The sequence below is a fragment of the Tachypleus tridentatus genome, chromosome 1, assembly GCF_004210375.1.
Source record: "Tachypleus tridentatus isolate NWPU-2018 chromosome 1, ASM421037v1, whole genome shotgun sequence".
Classification (NCBI taxonomy): domain Eukaryota; kingdom Metazoa; phylum Arthropoda; class Merostomata; order Xiphosura; family Limulidae; genus Tachypleus; species Tachypleus tridentatus.
This window is the reverse complement of record NC_134825.1, coordinates 107,026,569-107,043,308: the sequence shown is the minus strand read 5'-3', so window position 1 is coordinate 107,043,308 and position 16,740 is coordinate 107,026,569. Positions and strand designations below refer to the sequence as shown.

The 16,740-nt window shown below is 31.9% G+C and overlaps 1 protein-coding gene across 9 annotated transcripts in view; it reads right to left on the bottom strand.

The window, feature by feature from the left end:
* Positions 1–3,023: 3,023 nt before the first annotated feature.
* The window catches only part of LOC143257464 (piezo-type mechanosensitive ion channel component 1-like), a 109,734-nt gene continuing 96,017 nt past the window's right edge, over positions 3,024–16,740 (bottom strand). For 2 of the 9 annotated variants that reach the window (XM_076516178.1, XM_076516162.1), the window contains exons 4-9: positions 15,765–15,884; positions 14,966–15,464; positions 12,408–12,573; positions 10,212–10,340; positions 6,527–6,553; positions 3,024–3,384 (exon numbers count right to left, since the gene is read on the bottom strand). In XM_076516178.1, coding sequence (XP_076372293.1) covers positions 3,061–3,384; positions 6,527–6,553; positions 10,212–10,340; positions 12,408–12,573; positions 14,966–15,464; positions 15,765–15,884 — 1,265 coding nt within the window. In that variant the 3' untranslated portion in view covers positions 3,024–3,060. Of the gene's footprint in view, positions 3,385–6,526; positions 6,554–10,026; positions 10,067–10,211; positions 10,423–12,407; positions 12,574–14,965; positions 15,465–15,764; positions 15,885–16,740 lie in introns of those variants that run through there. The other 7 variants (XM_076516199.1, XM_076516188.1, XM_076516216.1 and 4 more) reach the window with 5 other exon arrangements.

Below are 16,740 nucleotides of genomic sequence, written 5' to 3'. Positions count from 1 at the left end.
TTATCAAACACACAGCACTCCCTAATAATTCTTTACCTTATCAAACACAGCACACTCGAATACTTCTTTACCTTATCAAACACAGCACTCTCTAATAATTCTTCACCTAATCAAACACAGCATTCTCTAATAATTCTTCACCTTATCAAACACAACACTCTCTAATAATTCTTTACCTTATCAAACACACAGCACTCTCTAATAATTCTTTACCTTATCAAACACAGCACTCTCTAATAATTCTTCACCTTATCAAACACAGCACTCTCTAATAATTCTTTGCCTTATCAAACACAGCATTCTCTAATAATTCTTCACCTTATCAAACACAGCATTCTATAATAAATCTTTTAACTTTTCAAACACAGCATTCTCTAATAATTCTTCACCTTATCAAACACAGCATTCTATAATAAATCTTCACCTTATCAAACACAGCACTAGCTAATAATTCTTCACCTTATCAAACACAGCATTCTCTAATAATTCTTCACCTTATCAAACACAGCATTCTATAATAAATCTTTAACTTTTCAAACACAACATTCTCTAATAATTCTTCACCTTATCAAACACAGCATTCTATAATAAATCTTCACCTTATCAAACACAGCACTAGCTAATAATTCTTCACCTTATCAAATGCAGCACTCTCTAATAATTCTTTACTTTATCAAACACAGCATTCTCTAATAATTCTTCACCTAATCAAACACAGCATTCTCTAATAATTCTTCACCTCATCAAACACACAACACTCTCTAATAATTCTTCACCTTATCAAACACAGCTCTCTCTAATAATTCTTCACCTTATCAAACACAGCATTTTATAATAAATCTTCACCTTATCAAACACAGCACTCGCTAATAATTCTTCACCTTATCAAATGCAGCATTCTATAATAAATCTTCACCTTATCAAACACACAACACTCTCTAATAATTCTTCACCTTATCAAACACAGCAATCTCTAATAATTCTTTACCTCATCAAACACAGCATTTTCTAATAATTCTTCACCTTATCAAACACAGCATTCTCTACTAATTCTTCACCTTATCAAACACACAGCACTCCCTAAAAATTCTTTACCTTATCAAACACAGCACACTCAATACTTCTTTACCTTATCAAACACAGCACTCTCTAATAATTCTTCCCCTAATCAAACACAGCATTCTCTAATAATTCTTCACCTTATCAAACACAACACTCTCTAATAATTCTTTACCTTATCAAACACACAGCACTCTCTAATAATTCTTTACCTTATCAAACACAGCACTCTCTAATAATTCTTCACCTTATCAAACACAGCACACTCTAATAATTCTTTACCTTATCAATCACAGCATTCTCTAATAATTCTTCACCTTATCAAACACAGCATTCTATAATAAATCTTCACATTATCAAACACAGCACTAGCTAATAATTCTTCACCTTATCAAATGCAGCACTCTCTAATTATTCTTTACCTTATCAAACACAGCATTCTCTAATAATTCTTTGCCTTATCAAACACAGCATTCTCTAATAATTCTTCACCTTATCAAACACAGCATTCTATAATAAATCTTTACCTTTTCAAACACAGCATTCTCTAATAATTCTTCACCTTATCAAACACAGCATTCTATAATAAATCTTCACCTTATCAAACACAGCACTAGCTAATAATTCTTCACCTTATCAAATGCAGCACTCTCTAATAATTCTTTACTTTATCAAACACAGCATTCTCTAATAATTCTTTACCTTATCAAACACAGCATTCTCTAATAATTCTTCACCTTATCAAACACAGCATTCTATAATAAATCTTTACCTTTTCAAACACAGCACTCTCTAATAATTTTTCACCTTATCAAACACAGCACTCTCTAATAATTCTTCACCTCATCAAACACACAGCACTCTCTAATAATTCTTCACCTTATCAAACACAACACTCTCTAATAATTCTTCACCTTGTCAAACACAGCATTCTCTAATAAATCTTCACCTTATCAAACACAGCATTCTATAATAAATCTTCACCTTATCAAACACAGCACTCTCTAATAATTCTTCACCTTATCAAACACAGCATTCTCTAATAAATCTTCACCTTATCAAACACAGCATTCTATAATTAATCTTCACCTTTTCAAACACAGCATTCTCTAATAATTCTTTATCTTATCAAACACACAGCACTCTCTAATAATTCTTCACATTATCAAACACAGCATTCTCTAATAATTCTTCACCTTATCAAACACAGCATTCTATAATAAATCTTTACCTTTTCAAACACAGCACTCTCTAATAATTCTTTTCCTTAATAAACACAGCACTCTCTAATAATTCTTCACCTTATCAAACACAGCATTCTATAATTAATCTTCACCTTTTCAAACACAGCATTCTCTAATAATTCTTTATCTTATCAAACACACAGCACTCTCTAATAATTCTTTACATTATCAAACACAGCATTCTCTAATAATTCTTCACTTTATCAAACACAGCATTCTCTAATAATACTTCACCTTATCAAACACAGCACTCTCTAATAATTCTTCACCTTATCAAACACACAGCATTCTCTAATAATTCTTTACCTTATCAAACACAGCACTCTCTAATAATTCTTCACCTTATCAAACACAGCATTGTCTAATAATTCTTCACCTTTTGAAACACAGACATCTTTACAAAATACTGAAGCTTTAAAGGTATATAAATAAAGAATAGAAATATGGTGTCACACTTCTTTACATTTGAACTATAAGTAAAAAACAAACTTTAACAGTCTAAACATAACCCTACTCAAGAGCCTACAAGATGGTAAAAAAACAAACTTTAATGATCTAAACATAATCCTACAAAATGGTAAAAAAAAATTACTAGTCTAGTGTTAATTCTACTCAAGAGGATAAAAAGACAAAACAAAACCATTAATGTCAAAACATAATCTTACTAAATGGATGAAGAGACAGTAAAATAAGTAATTTTAATAATCCAAATACAAATCTACTCACACAGTTTAGGATGTGAAAAATTTATCTGAAGTTACAAAAAAAATACAAAGAGTGTGAAAGACATATAATAAAGAGAATCAAAGAACGGGAATCTACTTATCATAAAATATTTTATCATTACCATCATTATAATGAGAGTAGCAACATAACTTCCTTTCTTCACTAGACCAATAAAAGATATGAGGGGAAACATATATTTCCGATACTTCATTATGCCAACAGAGGTCACTTCTGTACCTTCGTCACCAGCTTCTCCATCAGTAGATAAGATGATACTTCCATTTGGATCGATTGCAAGTCCTTCTTTTAGATCAGTGGAGTGGTAAGATTTTCTGTTTTTGTCATCGTCAAGAAGCTGATTATAACAGTAAGATAAAGGTAAACCATTTGCTCTAATGATTCAAATAATAAGAGCTTTAGAGTTCATTAGAACTTAGATCCCTCATGTTATGTTAAACTACACCTGGAAATTATTAAAACAGGTCCTACGTTTATTACACACGACTAACGCAAAATGTAAAGTAATTTATTGTACTTTATGTAGAATACTTTTTAGTAAACTAAAATTAAACTTAATATCTTATTACTGTATTACCTTTGAATAACCTTTCGATCTGTTCTGTCTACTGATAATGACAAATCAGTAAAGAACACCTAAACTACAATGTTAAGTTAATACTGGATGGTTTCACAACATTCAGCAGAACAAATTTACAGTTAAAGTATGACAGTTTGTTATAAAGACAGTTACATAACCACATAGGCTAATGTTTTAGCTGTAAGTCTGACCCATTCAAGTGAAATGCTCATTCTGTATGAAGCGATTAAAAAAGTCCAAGTTATTACAAGACAACAGTTTAAAAACAATGAGCTTTTAAAGTTGAAAAAAATACTACGATATCGATGGTAACAATAAAACATAATTATTCCCACTTATATAATTTGAGTTACTAATCCTTCCCTTGATGATGTATAATTATAATAGAGATCTCAATGATAAAGACAGTTTGTGACTTGTTCCATCCAAATCATAATAAGGTAAATATAAAGCTCTTGCCAAAGTTTGACATTTTACGGTGGTGATAAAACCAAATAACAAACACTTATTTAGGCTCTCCTTCTATTAAAATACTATAGAATAACAAGCTTAGAAATCAAAGACACAATTCACCAAGAGATGTTAACATAATGCCAGTTGAGATTCAAATCTGAGAGGCATGTTTAGATATTCACACTTGACTGTTAAAGTATAATGCCCAAAATAGAATATTTTCAACATCAGAAAATGTGTGACCCGACTAACCTCATACAAATTTACCACGGGTTCACATTGGTTCCTGATACCATGGTAATTTACCACGGCTTCACATTGGTTCCCAATACCATGGTAATTTTTACACAAAATTAGAAAATACTCTGAACTTTTCTCCAGATTTATACTGTATCAATTCTCTAATGTACAGATAACATTAAGATTGATGTAAACATTCTTCCTATCAAGAGGACATATGGAGATAAGAATGTTGATTAATATATGTTCAATTGTGGAACCCAAAGCTGATCATAAAGATTCTTCAATAAACTGGAGATAAACCAGCTTAGCTACTTAACGAGGCATCTTATAGTACTCACTTCACAACTGGCCATGTCTAATCAAAGTGAATACTAACCGTAAAGTTCAACCTTTAAGGAAGATATTAGCTAAAGCCTGATCACAGGATAAAACCCATTACAGTAGCCGTCAAATGGTTAAAACAGAGCACACCCACACCAGGAATAGCATGTTGAGAAAAAGGATAATTATGTTAGAGAAGAGAAACATGCCAGCATTTAAAGCAATCAGAAAGTACTAAAACATTCAAGCTACAAAAACTTAAATCCTTGAAAATAAAAATATTAGTAAGGATGAAGGAAATATAAAACTAAAACATGCAAAATGATTTTCATATCGAAACTTGTAACACTATCATCATTATGAGAAAGATTAGGAAAAATTAATTAATGAACAGCTTGTAATACAGTGGTACTAGTACAACCAGTGTTTAGTGTCACAACACTTGTAATACCGTGTGACAGCTACTGACTAGTACAACCAGTGTTTAGTGTCACAACACTTGTAATACATTGTTACAGCTACTGACTAGTACAACCAGTGTTTTATGTCACAACACTTATAATACATTGTTGCAGCTACTGACTAGTACAACCAGTGTTTAGTGTCACAACACTTATAATACAGTGTGATAGCTATTGACTAGTACAACCAGTGTTTTATGTTACAACATGTAATATATTGTGACAGCTATTGACTAGTAGAATCAGTATTTAGTGTCGCAACACTTGTAATACAGTGTGACAACTACTGACTCGTGCAACAGGTGTTTAGTATCACAACATGTAATATAGTGTGACAGCTACTAACTAGTGCAACTGGTGTTTAGTATCACAACATGTAATACAGCATGACAGCTACTGACTAGTACAACCAGTGTTTTGTGTTACAACATGTAATATAGTGTGACAGCTACTGACTAGTGCAACTGGTTTTTAGTATTACAACATGTAATATTGCACAACAGCTACTGACTAGTACAACCAGTGTTTTGTGTTACAACATGTAATATAGTGTGACAGCTACTGACTAGTGCAACTGGTGTTTAGTATCACAACATGTAATATAATGTGACAGCTACTGACTAGTGCAACTGGCATTTAATATCACAATATGTAATATAGCATGACAGCTACTGACTAGTACAACTGGCATTTAATATCACAATATGTAATATAGCATGACAGCTACTGACTAGTACAACCAGTGTTTTGTGTTACAACATGTAATATAGTGTTCAATGAAACCATTGTTAAAGTTGTACTTTTAGCTGTTTTTACTTTATATACTTTAAGTGATCTGTTATAGTTAGCTAGTCTCAATTTTATAATTATACTTAATTAATTGTGTTATTTCATTTCTTCATGTTAAGTAAATTGAAATGTAAAGTTCTTAAGTTCTAAATTTTGTTTAATTACACAAAAGAAGTAGAAGATAACATAAAACACAAAAATGTTACATTCATTCACTTGTCTATTTCAACATTTATTATTGTAAAACCAACACGTGAAAGATATGAAGTTTCCAAAATAATAGATCGCTACAAGTACACAATTCTTTAAATTTCTGTTTTTAGATGTGGGTATTTTAGTTCAGATAACTTCTTTTAAAAAAACGTTATAAACATCTCAGTTGTTTAACACTTCTGACCTTTAACATTATAGGCCATTGGATCTTGGCTAAAGACTCGGAGATGAATCTGCGTGTTCTAAGTATATGTTTATTTAATTTCATGGCAAACGAGATGACAAAATTTGCACTTATTGCAATCGACCTGAATGGTCAATACTTGCTTTTTGTTATGAAGGCAGTTTTCACTATTTAAACTTGGTGGTCATTACTAATTGTAATAAAGATATGCCTTTAATACACAGATTGTACATACTGGCATAGATTCTTGAAGATCCTGTCTCTTCCATAAGAGCATCCACCACCAAAAGAACCCAGAAAAAAAAAAAAAGGTGTAGAAAGTAAAGTAGAGTTATGGAAGAAACCAATCCTTTAAAGAAATGACATCTTCTATTATGGTTAGTAAAATAAAACAAAAACAATTAATTGAAATTAAAACATAACAGGAAACCTACAATCATGCTTTAACAACATGACTTCTATCTTATATCATTCTGCAACTACTGAAACTCACACCCACATCTTTTACGTGAACAATGTACTTTATTTCTGACAACACTAGTATCTATGATGTTTCACTTCATTAACCTGACATCACCAGCTACGTCCACAATAAATTATAGATTTTTTTTAAATTTTATTTTATAAGTACACATCTTTCCATCTGGACAGCAGGCTGTACATGCTGCGCCTTTTTCAGGGATCAACCCCTAAATATTAATGTTTCAAGCTCTCAAGTTTACAAATGATCTACTGAAGAGTCATACCATCTGATATACGAGTAATATTCTATGAGATAAAAAACATGCTGAATTTTAACCAAATATAAAATAACCTAAATAAAGAATAATGAATTAAGACATCTCTATACATGTTGATTGTTTCATTTGTACAAACTTTGATTATTTTATATTTATTAAAAAGTTTTATCAAATTAAAATTAATGACTATGAAAGTGTTCCCATACATGAAGGAGTATGTCAACACCTATAACTGTATGTTCCTTTAATTAATATTCTTTCATTAACAGTTAGTTGCAACATTCATTTAACATTTAATTTTATCACAGAGATTGTTTGGCATAATATATGTATTTAGGAATACTAATAACCTATGTTTCAGCTAGAGTCACACAGTAATCATCTGAGTTTCAACCAACCAGGACTACAAAGCTAGCAGTTTATAAAGATTATTGCCATAAATACCCTTAATGGAAAGCTGTCACAAATAATGCATTATACTTTCTATAACAAAGAATGTAATAATATTAAATTGAAAGAATACCCTGATGATATTTTACTTCTTGTTTTAGTACAAAACTGCTGTAACTGAAAGTCAAAACTATTCATATAATAAAACATCTCAATTTCACAGTAAAAACTCTTGATACTGAACAGTAAAAGAAGCTTTACTTACAAAATAATTATATATTCATGTGTACTACTGGTATCATTTGTAGATTATTTTACATCAAATCAAAAATAATAGTTTTTGTTTTCAGTCTTACTATTTTGTTACAAGTTTAAAGTCAGAATAATATTTGTTAAAACAGTAACACATGTATCTCAGAATAACCACACCAGTGATTGAAACATCATATCTGTTTCAAAATACTGTTCCTTACTATAAAAGCTATAACTCGTATTAAAATAATAAAATGTTTTAAAAGATCTAAACTTATACATTTCTCTATTAATTGTAATCATATCCCATAATGTCAGGATAACTTGAAAAATATTGTGTTTCTTTATTAGGTTAACTCTGTACAAAAAAAAAATATTCTTTACTGCTTTAAAATTACTAAATCTAGCTTATACTTACATAAGCACAGCTACTAAATACTTTATCCTAGCCTTGTTTAGTTTAACTTGTGTTTTAAACTATTTACATAAACATAGCTACTAACTACTTTATCCTTGCCTTGTTTAGCTTAACCTGTAATTTAAACTATTTACATAAACATAGCTACTTACTACTTTATCCTAGCCTTGTTTAGTTTAACTTGTATTTTAAACTATTTACACAAACACAGCTACTAACTACTTTATCCTAGCCTTGTTTAGTTTAACCTGTATTTTAAACTATTTACATAAACCAGCTACTAACTACTTTATCCTAGCCTTGTTTAGCTTAACTTGTATTTTAAACTATTTACATAAACACAGCTACTAACTACTTTATCCTAGCCTTGTTTAGCTTAACTTGTATTTTAAACTATTTACATAAACACAGCTACTAACTACTTTATCCTAGCCTTGTTTAGTTTAACTTGTATTTTAAACTATTTACATAAACATAGCTACTAACTACTTTATCCTAGCCTTGATTAGTTTAACCTGTATTTTAAACTATTTACATAAACATAGCTACTAACTACTTTATCCTAGCCTTGTTTAGTTTAACCTGTATTTTAAACTATTTACATAAACACAGCTACTAACTACTTTATCCTAGCCTTGTTTAGCTTAACTTGTATTTTAAACTATTTACATAAACACAGCTACTAACTACTTTATCCTAGCCTTGTTTAGCTTAACTTGTATTTTAAACTATTTACATAAACACAGCTACTAACTACTTTATCCTAGCCTTGTTTAGCTTAACCTGTATTTTAAACTATTTACATAAACATAGCTACTAACTACTTTATCCTAGCCTTGTTTAGTTTAACTTGTTTTTTAAACTATTTACATAAACACAGCTACTAACTACTTTATCCTAGCCTTGTTTAGCTTAACCTGTATTTTACACTATTTACATAAACACAGCTACTAACTACTTTATCCTAGCCTTGTTTAGTTTAACCTGTATTTTAAACTATTTACATAAACACAGCTACTAACTACTTTATCCTAGCCTTGTTTAGTTTAACTTGTATTTTAAACTATTTACATAAACACAGCTACTAACTACTTTATCCTAGCCTTGTTTAGTTTAACTTGTATTTTAAACTATTTACATAAACATAGCTACTAACTACTTTATCCTAGCCTTGTTTAGCTTAACCTGTATTTTAAATTCCTTACATAAACACAGTGAATAACTATTTTACCCTAGAACTATTTAATCTAACACTGTTACAGATAGGTCACAGATGTTTTTCTTGGCTTGTTTGCTACTCATAATTACGATAAATTGTTCTTGCACATTTTGAGAAATGCTTCTGGTAAATGTTTTAAAATAATTGTATTCTAAACCCCTTAAATGAAAAACTAGAAACCTCAAATCCCATACCAACATATTTTTGAGTACATGTATCATGTTCTTTTTTGTATAATAAAACAAATTAATAATAATGGACATTGCAGCTTACTTACCAAATCTTACAGATTTTGAATAGATACATAGCAAGTTATTCAGATTAAAGGTTTATTGTAAAACACAGAAAAACATGATAATCACAAGAATAAATATGAGTCAATACAATTCTAATGAAATGACTATACAAATACCTTTAGAAAAACGTTCAGATAAAACAGTGACATTGAAAAGTTAGGCAAAAGCAGTATGGGGCAGGTAGAAAACCACAAAAGTAATAAATTACACCAATGTTACGATATGCAAAAACATGACTTGTGTAAACATAACATTAGTATTACCGAACAATAACTTATAAGCACAATAGAGTGGTTTTATTTTGGGAAGAGATACCAATGCATTCTTCTGCAAACAGACAGATGTTACATCAAAACATGTAGTATGTTTCCCAAAATAAAACTATTTTGTCATGCTCAAAATTGGTGTTGGTCAACTTACATAAGATGCTTTCTCACACCAGCACTGATTGGGGTTGAATCTAAAATTTGCAGTATGAAATATTAGTATAAATAAGTGATTAAGAATGTAGAAATATGATAAAAATTCTTTAAATGTTATAACTTTTTAATCTGCAGAAGACATAGAGAGGATAAAGGGTTTAGTTGGGTTGTATTAGTACATACGCTTTGATTGCCTTCTTGCACGTTGCGCCGTCTGCGTCTTAAAAAGCTGGCAGAGGAGCGCTGAGAGCTTCTGCTTGACTCACTCCTGGCTACAGGGTGACGTGAATCTCTGTCAAACTCTTGTACCACCTAAACAGCCAGTATGTTATAAAACTTAACCATTCCTTTATGGTTCTGGTTCTACTTCTAAAACCTGAAAACCTTCAGTAACCTGTTTTAAATACGTTCAGCATCAAACTAGCATATACAGTTTGTTGACAATTCATTAAAAAATTATGTTTTATTTTATACATTTCTTTCAATACTCTGTCTAGATTTATGCAGGTAAACTAAATAAAACAGTGTGTATGTATATATTAATCACATTATTAAAAACAAGGTGAGGTTAGTTTAAACAATATATTTAAGGCAAAGACTGGTTGAAACAATTTAACTGGCATCAGAAAGAGATCAGCTAAAGCGTGTGTTGAAACAATTTAACTGGCATCAGGAAAGAGATCAGCTAAAACATGTGTTAAACAATTTAACTGGCATCAGGAAAGAGATCAGCTAAAACATGTGTTGAAACAATTTAACTGGCATCAGGAAAGAGATCAGCTAAAACATGTGTTGAAACAATTTAAGTGGCATCAGGAAGAGATCAGCTAAAACATGTGTTAAAACAATTTAACTGGCATCAGGAAGAGATCAGCTAAAGCGTGTTGAAACAATTTAACTGGCATCAGGAAAAGATCAGCTAAAACGTGTTGAAACAATTTAACTGGCATCAGAAAGAGATCAGCTAAAACGTGTTGAAACAATTTAACTGGCATCAGGAAAAGATCAGCTAAAACATATTGAAACAATTTAACTGCCATCAGGAAGAGATCAGCTAAAACATGTGTTGAAACAATTTAACTGGCATCAGGAAGAGATCAGCTAAAACATGGGTTAAAACAATTTAACTGGCATCAGGAAAAGATCAGCTAAAACATGTGTTGAAACAATTTAACTGGCATCAAGAAGAGATCAGCTAAAACATGTGTTGAAACAATTTAACTGGCATCAGGAAGAGATCAGCTGAAACGTGTTAAAACAATTAAACTAGCACATTTCTGAGAAGTTTAGAACTATTACTTATTATCAGGTTCAATTCACATGCATGTAAATGTGTAGGAATACAGTTGACTAAACAACCTGCCAATTATTCTGGCAACAAATTAATAACATGAAGCAAGTTAGATAAAAGTAAAGGTTTTTATAATTTAAATAAAACAGGAAAAACATAAATGTGCTTCACACAACAAAACATATTAAGTATCAAACTAACATTACAAAGACACACACAACAAAATTAAAAACATCTCGTATTTCAACTTACCAGATGTCATGATAATTGTTGACTAGACCAGTTGAAATGTGTAGAATGTTTTTAATTTTGTGTATGTGATGTGTGTGTGACTTATATTTTTCTTAGGCCATTGTGGATTATTTGCTGTTTCAATATTTACAAAAGGTGTCATAATTCTCAAGTGTTATATTTTTAATCAGTCATATGAATTGATTTGAAAAAATAAACAGGAATCATGTGATTCACAAGATAGTAATTACAAAAATAAACAGGAAGCATGTGATTCACGAGATAGTAATTACAAAAATAAACAGGAAGCATGTAATTCACGAGATAGTAATTACAAAATAAACAGGAAGCATGTGATTCACGAGATAGTAATTACAAAATAAACAGGAAGCACGTGATTCACGAGATAGTAATTACAAAATAAACAGGAAGCACGTGATTCACGAGATAGTAATTACAAAATAAACAGGAAGCATGTGATTCATGGGATAGTAATTACAAAATAAAACAGGAAGCATGTGATTCACGAGATAGTAATTACAAAATAAAATGCACCTTGATACTCACACTAAATACTAGACAAAAACTACAAATACAGCTCTGCTTAGTCATATGAGAATCATAACTGTTAAAACCTCAGAAATATTTTAAAAATTATAAGCAAGCCTTTTTAAAATGTAATAAAAATGAAGTGTTTCAATAAGTACGTAAAATGAAGCTAGTTCTAAAGAAAATGTTAAATGTTAAAATTATAAACACAAAAACAGCTTAAACAATAATGGCATTGATAAAAACAGTCCAATAACTGGGAAAGTGCTAATCTATGTACATTTAATTATGAGCAAAATGGTACGCACTGGTTCAGAGAGTCTATACCGAGTGAGGAAACAGACAAGCCAGTAAAGAGCCAACACAATTAAAGGTTGGACATACGCAGTCCAGTCTTCTGGTCGATAGACGATACTTCGACTATCGTGGTTAATGCTACATGTAGAATCCACAAGTCCCACCAAACCCAGCAGCCTACAGGACAAACAAACAATCTTTAGATTTGTCATCCACATTTTTAATTAAAATCTTACACCCAAATTACCATCCACATTTTTAATTAAAATCTTACACCCAAATTATCATCCACATTTTTAATTAAAATCTTACACCCAAATTATCATCCACATTTTTAATTAAAATCTTACACCCATTTTTACAAAATCACTTTGGTAATCTATTTCTGACCTTTCTTAAATTTTTCTATCAACAGAGATTAGTTTTCAATCTGTAAGATGAATAAACCCAAATTTTGAACAAATGTGTCCAGTCTTTGTATTTTTAACTTTGACAGGCAATAATTAAACACATCTAATACATATTTAATAAAACATTCTATTTCATATGGATTTATTTTTCACTGTTCACTTTTTGCTTTTTTTAACTCTCAAATTGCTGGTGTGATTTGTTACTTCCTTTGGGAAAGGCATGTATTTCATAATAGAAATTTTGTGTTTTTGTTTTTTTGGCATAAGACAAAACTGAATAAAATAATCACATGAAACAAGTCACTTTCCTTTTGAAATAACTTAATAACAGTTTTGGTAGTAGTGACATAAAGAGGTATACTAAGTTATCTTGTTAGTATGTGAGACCTGTCCTGGAGAGGTACACTAAGTCACCATGTCATTATGTGGGGCCTGTCCTGGACAGGTATACTAAGTTATCTTGTTAGTATGTGGGGACTATCTTGGAGAGGTACACTAAGTCACCATGTCATTATGTGGGGCCTGTCCTGGAGAAGTATACTAAATCTCATCTTGTCAGTATATGAGGTCTGTCCTGGACAGGTATACTAAGTTATCTTGTCAGTATGTGAGACCTGTCCTGGAGAGGTACACTAAGTCACCATGTCATTGTGTGAGGCCTGTCCTGGAGAAGTATACTAAATATCATCTTGTCAGTATGTGAGACCTGTCCTGGAGAGGTACACTAAGTCACCATGTCATTGTGTGAGGCCTGTCCTGGAGAAGTATACTAAATATCATCTTGACAGTATGTGAGGCATGTCCTAGACAGGTATACTAAGTTACCTTGTCATTATGTGGGACCTGTCCTGGAAAGGAATATTAAATCATCTTGTCAGTATGTGGGGCCTGCCCTGGAGAGGTATACTAAGCCATTTTGTCAGTATGTGAGGCCTGTCCTGGACAGATATACTAAGCCACCGTGTCATTATGTGAGGCCTGACCTGGACAGGTATACTATGTCACTGTGTCAGTATGTGAGGCCTGTCCTGGAGAGGTATACTAAGCCACCGTGTCGTTATGTGAGGCCTAACCTGGACAGGTATACTAAGTCACTATGTCAGTATGTGGGGCCTGTTTTGGAGAGGTATACTAAGCCATTTTGTCAGTATGTGAGGCCTGTCCTGGACAGATATACTAAGCCACCGTGTCATTATGTGCGGCCTGACCTGGACAGGTATACTATGTCACTGTGTCAGTATGTGGGGCCTGTCCTGGAGAGGTATTTTAAGTAATCACAAGAAAGTTAACTTATATTAAATATCTTAAGCAGCTGCACTGGAACAATATAAGCAGTTTTTTTTTACATCACAAAAACAGGGAGTTTCTGCAAAACCCCCTCTGCATATATGCATGAATATGGCTTTGTCTATAATAACTTAACAATATCTTGATATTAATTTGTTTCTAGTATTAAGTTATGCCTCACATGACCTTATCTCTGATAACTGAACTTCAAACACAAACAGAGTCTTTTTCTTTAATAATTAACATTCACTCATAGATAATGTTATTGTGTCTCCTATTGTAACAATAAACTATGAATATGGTTAAACATGAACTTGTCTCCCGATGTCTTCCAAGTAAAGTTTAATAACATCTACAATTGTTCAGTGTAAATAACACTGTTGGGTTCATGGTTGTTCAGTATAGCTAACACTGCTGGGTTCATGGTTGTTCAGTATAGCTAACACTGCTGGGTTCGTGGTTGTTCAGTATAGCTAACACTGCTGGGTTCGTGGTTGTTCAGTATAGCTAACACTGCTGGGTTCGTGGTTGTTCAGTATAGCTAACACTGCTGGGTTCGTGGTTGTTCAGTATAGCTAACACTGCTGGGTTCGTGGTTGTTCAGTATAACTAACATTGTTGGGTTCATGATTGTTCAGTATAACTAACATTGTTGGGTTCATGGTTGTTCAGTATAACTAACATTGTTGGGTTCATGGTTATTCAGTATAACTAACATTGTTGTGTTCATGGTTACTCACCCTAGATTTTTGTTTGATTTTCAGTTCCTAGTTTTTCTAATTAATCCAATGTTATAATCTATGACTACCTCAGTCTAGGATTTTATTACTTCATATCTCGAGTAATAATAATAATTTTCTCATTTAACAGACCTTGCTTCTAGACTGTCCACTTGAATTAACTCCTGGGCATAATCCAGTTGATAAAGGTACAACACAATAAAGTAAAGAGCAGTGTACACGGCCAAAGCTATTCTTCCCAAGATGTAGATACGACCCAGCTTACAACCACTTGCCAACCAAGTAGCAATGAAAAGAAATAACAGGAAGTAAACAGATGAAATGAGTGAAGGGTGGAGGACCCCAGCTCCAGCTAGAAATACAAGGAAAAGAACTTCTCCAATGAAAACTAGGAACTCGGAGGTACGTTTCTTTCTCTTCCTGACGGGAAACTCCCGACTCTGGTCGGATTCACTGTCTCCTTCACAAGGGATTGGAGTGGTATCAAAAGCTTTCTGACAGGTAACCAGAACTCCCACTGTAGATAGAAGCACTAGGAAGTCCAGCCCCATGAGACGCATGGCATCCACGGGATGGATTTTATCTAATCTATGCAGTCCAAACAGAGCAAACAGCCTTCCTTCCCACGTGCCTGATATAAAAACAATAAAATTGTGATATGCATTATGTACATGAAATTTTAGTATAAGAACAGAATTCTTAGCTTCTCTTACTTCAAAGTAGATATTACATGAATAAGATAGTTTAACATATCTGACTTGACTACATAAGCATGTCCTCCAAAACAAAAATGTTACTCACATTTGTAATACGTGATTTTACTGTAAGTATATTAACGGGTCACTAAATACATGAGAAGCACAAACTTCACAGATCATTAGAGTTTTGTCATCAAATGTTCATAATCATCTCGGACACTGAAACTACTTACACTGTACTGGAAACTTTCCATAATCTCCAAGGCTGAGTAAGACAGCCTGAAAGACTACATGTGCTAAACAACTAATACAGCTAAGACTGATGACTGCTTTGATGTAGCGTCCAGTGTGACCTGAAACAGAAATCATGGATTTTATTCATTACAGAACTCGAAGAAGAATATACATGATAGATAATATGAACAAAAGAATTTTAAAAACATTTCTTCTCTGTAATTATATCACATTAACTGCACTACTTCAACAAACTGAAAGAAACTATTTAGAGAAAATAGAATATTATAATTACTTCCTAAAAACCAATGGTTGCTGATTTCTGAAGCTCTGTGTTCACCACAATATTAATGAAAGCATGATACTGACACTATGGGAATTCAATTTCCAAATTAAAGAACATTTCAAAATATCCCTAATTTAATTAATCTCATTCTAGCATTTACTAAACTACTGTCTCATTTTGCATTCTGCCTGAACCTGTCTCCGAAAAATATATTTATAAATTTATGATTTCCGGCCAACATAAATCATACTCCATTTCAAAATTGTATTTGTGCCAAGTCTCTAAGCCCTTGTCTGCATATCAGATGATTAAAAAATAATATCTCTTTACTTGTTGAACTCCAGTTCAATATTTCCACACAGAAACAGTTTGTGTCTAAATGGACTGTAGATTAGTGTTGTAATTTCCACTATATTTACTGTAACTGCCAAAATATGTTTACCCATGAGTGACAGCAATCATATTGCTTCATAGCTTATGACATGTTCACAATGTTAAGGGTACATGTAGATTAAACAAATCAATTAAAAAAAAAATACCTCATTTCAAAAGTACTCAGGTTATAGGATATCATATTTTTGAGTATGGTTCTCGAGAGTGAAATTTTCCATATAACCTTCTATCAGAGATTTATAATTACTAATTCATTACTTTCTGCATTGTAAACTTCTATCACAGTAAACACTCGT